Source organism: Theobroma cacao, chromosome 6, assembly GCF_000208745.1.
Source record: "Theobroma cacao cultivar B97-61/B2 chromosome 6, Criollo_cocoa_genome_V2, whole genome shotgun sequence".
NCBI lineage: Eukaryota > Viridiplantae > Streptophyta > Magnoliopsida > Malvales > Malvaceae > Theobroma > Theobroma cacao.
In genome coordinates, this window is record NC_030855.1 from 18,446,897 (window position 1) to 18,452,685 (window position 5,789).

General features: G+C 30.9%; 1 protein-coding gene across 1 annotated transcript; it reads right to left on the reverse strand.

Annotated features, from left to right (window-relative positions):
- LOC18596037 (2-oxoglutarate-dependent dioxygenase AOP3) lies at positions 240–1,874 on the reverse strand. The gene is made up of 3 exons (XM_018123006.1): positions 1,425–1,874; positions 1,006–1,327; positions 240–541 (listed from the first exon to the last, which is right to left on the reverse strand). Exons 1-3 carry the CDS (start codon positions 1,793–1,795, stop codon positions 293–295), a joined length of 942 nt encoding a protein of 313 aa, XP_017978495.1. The 5' UTR covers positions 1,796–1,874; the 3' UTR covers positions 240–292.

Below are 5,789 nucleotides of genomic sequence, written 5' to 3' on the forward strand. Positions count from 1 at the left end.
TTATTCTCTGCAAACCACTGTAGGTTCATGTTTGGACATTTTAGAAGAGAAAATTTACATTATTGATAATATATATTGAACTACAAATTTCATGCTCATGAGCAAATTCCATACTAGAAAAGGAAAAGGGTACAATATTTATCAAGTAATCAGCTATAAAAATGATATAGAAGTGCCAGTGTAGTTAAGCTCAAATCTCTTCCAACATTCTCTTTTTAGTATGGAAAAGAAAGTTGAAATGTAAGATTTATTTATGTCATTTAATATATATTAAGAAGTCTTGAGTACTTAATTATGCACCACACATGGCCTCGTCGTTAAACTTTTGAGAATATTTCCGAACATCATCAAGGGAATAGAGCCGGAGTAAGTCAATATTTTCAAAGGGCTTAAAGAGCAAAGGATGAGCCTCATCGATCAGCTCCTCTGGCGTTCGTATGGTCTCACCGCTGAACGAAAAAAACCCAAGGGAATATCTTTCCTTCTTGCCATTCGTAACCACACGATGAAGTGCGGAGTGTACTCTTCCATTACTCCATGCCTATCACATATCCAAAACAGATCAAACGAATGTCAGCCCAATGATTGCATATCAAATAGGAATTCTTTCCATATTCTGCTAGCCTAGTTGTGCATCAAAAATCACCTGTTTTGCATGCTCCACGAGGCATAAAATTAGAAAAGTAATTGAGGATTTGACATGGTAATGCAGGTGCAGGACACAAGGTCGGAAAATTAATTTTTAAGGGTATTAGCTAGCTAGGGAGATGCCAAATTCTGATTCCCAACTAGAGTCAATTCTCTCCATGTGTTTAATTTCTTTCTTATATAATTATCAAGATGTGGGAAATGCTTGAGCTCAAACGACCAATTGAAGGGAATTCAACCTAAACAAACAGTTATTTAAGTTGCTGCTAGAACTAAAGTTGTGTAGGTGAAATGGGAATTGTTTTAAGTGCATAGTGGGGTTTCTTGATTATAAAAAAAGAAAGAAAAAAAACTGACCAAGAATGCATCACCGGCCATGACTATGAACATTGAACCTGAGGGCTCAACACCAATCCACCTGCCATCTTTAGTTTTTATCTCCAGGCCGGCAACTTGATTGTCATGAAGTATGGTTAAGAAGCTCTTGTCAGTGTGTGGAAAGCCGCAGTTATTAGTTTCCTCTTCCTTGGGTAGTCTATATTTGATGAGTCGAAGAAGATAACTGGTGGAATCGATGTGAGAATCAAAGTACTTCCCTACACCGTAACTTTCAAACACCATGTATTTCACCCTTCGATCAAGTTGGGATACTAGCTTTGCGTACGTATGTACACTTTCACTAACCAACGTCAAAAAAATATAGTAAATATTTTAAAAAATAATGTTTAGATTTTTTTTTTTCAAAAAATGGTGAGAATAAGATCATATATAGATACCAGAATCTTTTGTTGCCATTAGGCCACATGAGATCTGTGAAACTTTGAGTTCCTTCAAGAACGGTTGGACCATCAATGCCCATGCTTTCAGAGAGAGGAATCAATGGATGTTTAAAGTAGCCGAAGTAAGGTTTATCAGAAGTGTTTTGGACCTTCTTTTCTGTAGGAAGAGCAAACAATTCTTGCACGGAGTTAAAGACTTGATCCTGAAGCTGTAAAGAAACTTTGTCATAAGGTGTTAGGAAGCAGCCATATTCCTCAAGCGCAAGTCGAACATCTTTGCATTTGGAGACCCAAGAGGCAGTTCCAGGCACGGAATTCTCATCAAAAAGGTCTATGACTGGGAGCCTGACAGCTGACTGGGGTGCCATGGTTGAGCTTCTGCTGCAATTAAACCTGTCAGGTTAAGGTTTCAGCGAGAATATTCAGTAATTATATACATCTTCTGGTTTGCTAATGCATGTTTCACGACCAGAAAAACAAGACCAAATGGCAATTTGCACATGAAAATTGAGTTTTTGCTTGGTCCTCGCTCGCAGCCTAGCTAGAATGGATTGATTAGTCTTCTATCAGAAAGCCCAAAAAGGTGTACTGAGTGGCAAAGCTGCTGATTATATTTTTTTTTTTGGGGGGGTGGTGTCATTTTCAAACTCTGATTTGCTGAATAAAGTAGGAAAATAATTGATTAGCTAAGCATCTTTGAAAGTTTTGCCCCTTTTGCATGGCCAACTCCCGCAAGAAATTCACCTCTTGTAAATTTTTAATGCTTGGGCAACCAGTATGATCTATGTCATGATCAGAGAATAGGAACAAGAACTATTTACACATAACTTGTATAATACAAATGTACATTTATTAATTTTTTGACTTTCTTGTAGTGCTACCTGTCCCCTAGGATTTATCATTTGATGTTATTAGTATTTTATTCCAACTCCCTTGACCTTATTTAATATACAACACAAAAAAGAAGTTATTGATATGTATTTGAATGTTATTGTATTTATGATATTTGAAAAGAAGTCAAAGCCTTTCAGTTTATTTGAGAAAATAATTTTTGTCAATATGTCAAGAGACAGAGTAAATTTTCTCATGCTTTAAGTTTTACAAAGAAGAATTCAGCTAAGAAAATAATACTAAAGCTTTAATTACTGACGTTTTCTCTACCTATACATTTTTCTAAAAATTATTCGATGAAATTAATTAATTTCAAAACATAGATATGATTATCATCCATCTAATGTTATATTTTTGTTACTAATTATAAAAAACAATATTGGCTATAGGAAATATAATTTATTGTTATTCACTATGACATATATATATATATATATATATATATATATATATATATATGTTTGTTCGTTTCTTTCCCTTTAAAGTTTTCATGAATCACATATATATAGCTTGGTTCATAGCTTTTGAGGAAAATAATTCAGAAAAAAAATGCATAGATACGCAATAATTTGAACTGCATGGACTAGTTATAGAAATAAAACTATAATATATAAATAAAAAATAAGAATCAAACAAAAAAATAATGAAGAATGTAAATTAATTTAAAGTGTCTTTGTTTTGTTACTTTAATTTAAGTTGTCATCCAAGGGTTAGGTAATATGATAACCTATAGCTGAAAAAAGATGTTAAGTTGGCATGCAAAGCTTTTTACTTACCTGATAACCTAAAACAAGATAATAATCATATAATAATACTGACATTCAAGCGTGAAAAGTTAAGTAACACACACCCCACATATCGAAAGAGATATATATATATATATATATATATATTTTTTTTTAAAAAACATAAAGGCAGACAGCAGCAAGTAGATTCAGACTAGAGGCGGATCAATCTTTTGATGCAAACCTTTTCACTGTATCAACACATCTACTCACCGACGCAGTACTTGCATATATATAATACTCAAAAAAAAAAAAAAACCTAAAGCAAAATCTTTGATAAAAAATAAATTGAAATTCTTAGCCAAGTGTTGTTACTTCTTACCAGTTTTAGCAGGGAAAACAATGGCTGTTGTTACAGTTGCCTAAGGGAGCCTAAGATTTCCAACTGTTCAACGCCCTGAATGCGGGTAGCAAAGACCCTGCTTATATAGACACTTAGCCTCCCAGCATTTGAATGATCATTTTTTGTTTAGCTAGAATAAAAACAATATAATAAAAAAAATTAGAGCTGACTTTCTAATTGATTAAAATAAATTTTAAATATACATATATGAGGACTTTTTTTATACTATTTATATTGTTGGACCACTAACTAAACTTTTTATTACATTGCGGAATTTGTAGTGACAAAAATAGGTATGTAGTAAATGAACTGGCCTCCCAAAATATGGGCTCCACGCGTTGACAATTTGCACATCGTGTTGATTGCATCTAATATTTGAGGCAATGCATAAAAGAAATGAAGAGGAGGACCACACTTCTATGAATTAATCACTCCGAAATCCAAATGTCCAAAATTGCCAGGCATCCAACTCCTACATCATGTTCTCTTTGGGCCCCCATTGGAATTTTTCATGTCTGTTGGATTGATATGCTATTTAACTTTGGGAAGATATTTGTTATCATATATATTTTGGTTTGTTGACATTTAAGATCAACTTGAGTTCATAAACTAATTCTTGAAATCGATTAAGAAAATGAAGAGTAACAATTTGATTTGAAGAGATTATAGAAGTTAAATGAATCATCCTTGCACTATTTATATAGTCAATAACATATAAAATAATAATCAATCTCATTATATTTAATACGTTCATGAAACAAATCATTGTAAGTAATTTATATAATATTATTGTTATTACAGTAAAAAACAGTGACAGGAACTTGGGCAATGCCCACATCTTTTAACAATTGATGAATCCAAAATAAATAATTCTTTCTATATTAATTAATCATTTGATTTTAGTCCTGTATATTTAGCATTAAGTCATTATTGAGGTAGGCTAAGTAAGCTGGTTATTTAGATTTTAGAGCTGCCCGGACGAGGGAGGATCTGCTTCTCTTGTCCTACAAGTAATTGGATTTACAATAATTTTTTTTCTCTTTTTCATATTTCCAGATAACTATAATTTTTTTATATTTTTTCTTCTAATTTTTATTAAAATAATGATAAATTATTCGTTATTTTACCCACTATTTGGGTGTGCACAGGACTAATCTTTCTAGAATCAATTATTTGGTGCCACGACATTATTTTTTCCCCACAATATATATGCTCATGCGCATGACATATGATTAGACAATCTGACAAAGAAATGTTCGACAAAAGAGTATTAGTCATTTCTATTGACAAAAATGGTTTATTTTACAATTCGATCAAATTCAGAAGAAAATGTTACTTCATTTTTTTTATATATAATTAAATAGGAGAATTTGAACTCTACTATTTAAACAGAGAAATAATACACTAATCAATAAACCAAATGCTCGGGTGCAACTCCACTTAATTATCAATTATCATTCATTTTTTCTTCACTATATATGTAATGTTATATATGTCTATTAATTTATTTCATCTTTATATATACATGTTTTTCATGCTAGATGATACAAATAGTTAAATAAAATGAGATATGGTTATCTATGAATTATCTCATGATTTTAAGATTTATCAAACTCAAACATACAAATCAAAAGTAGACGTAAATTTAACATACATGTATGAAGAGAGTCTATTTAATTTTGATATAAATATATTTTTAAAGTCTCATGTTTTCTAATTGTCATTTCTATTGAATGCTTTGAACAGTTATTTTCATTAAATTAAACGGTAATATAGAATTAAAGAGAAGCATGTAGTATTTATTTTTGGGCATAATGTCAATGCCTAAAGTCAACTTTTGTTTTGGTAAGCAAAGTCAATAACTTCTACCACATTTTGTGATTTATATATAAATGCTGTTAAGATAAGATTGATAGGTTTTATAATTTTCATAATATTTTCCATAGCAAAACGTCGTTATCAACAATCGGTTTCTTTTTCGATCATTGCCCAATCACAATAGAGGCGAAAATTCGTAGGTAAAAATTTGTCCTACATTCATCCTCACACTTCATGTTGTCATCAATTTACGTTATAACATATTTTCTTTTTTATTATTATATATATGTAGATGCAATTAAATATTTTGTCTTGTTCATTTTTTTTTCCAAAAGTAAAATAAAAAAAAAAGAAAAAAGGAAGCTAAGTTCATGTACTTGAATATGAAAATTGTATTTTTTAAGATTAAACAATAAATAAGATTTTGACATTCATGACTAACAAAAAAAAAAACAAATTTACATGTACATTTAATCATCTATATCAAATTTTTAGGTGCTATGTAAATTAATTTATACATGACAT

Coding starts and splice junctions, on each gene's coding strand:
- LOC18596037 (XM_018123006.1), bottom strand. CDS start 1,795: ATGGCACCCCAGTCAGCTGTCAGGCTCCCAGTCATAGACCTTTTTGAT. Junction 1,328..1,424: donor AATGGCAACAAAAGATTCTG/GTATCTATATAT, acceptor GACGTTGGTTAG/TGAAAGTGTACATACGTACG. Junction 542..1,005: donor TGGCCGGTGATGCATTCTTG/GTCAGTTTTTTT, acceptor GATATGTGATAG/GCATGGAGTAATGGAAGAGT.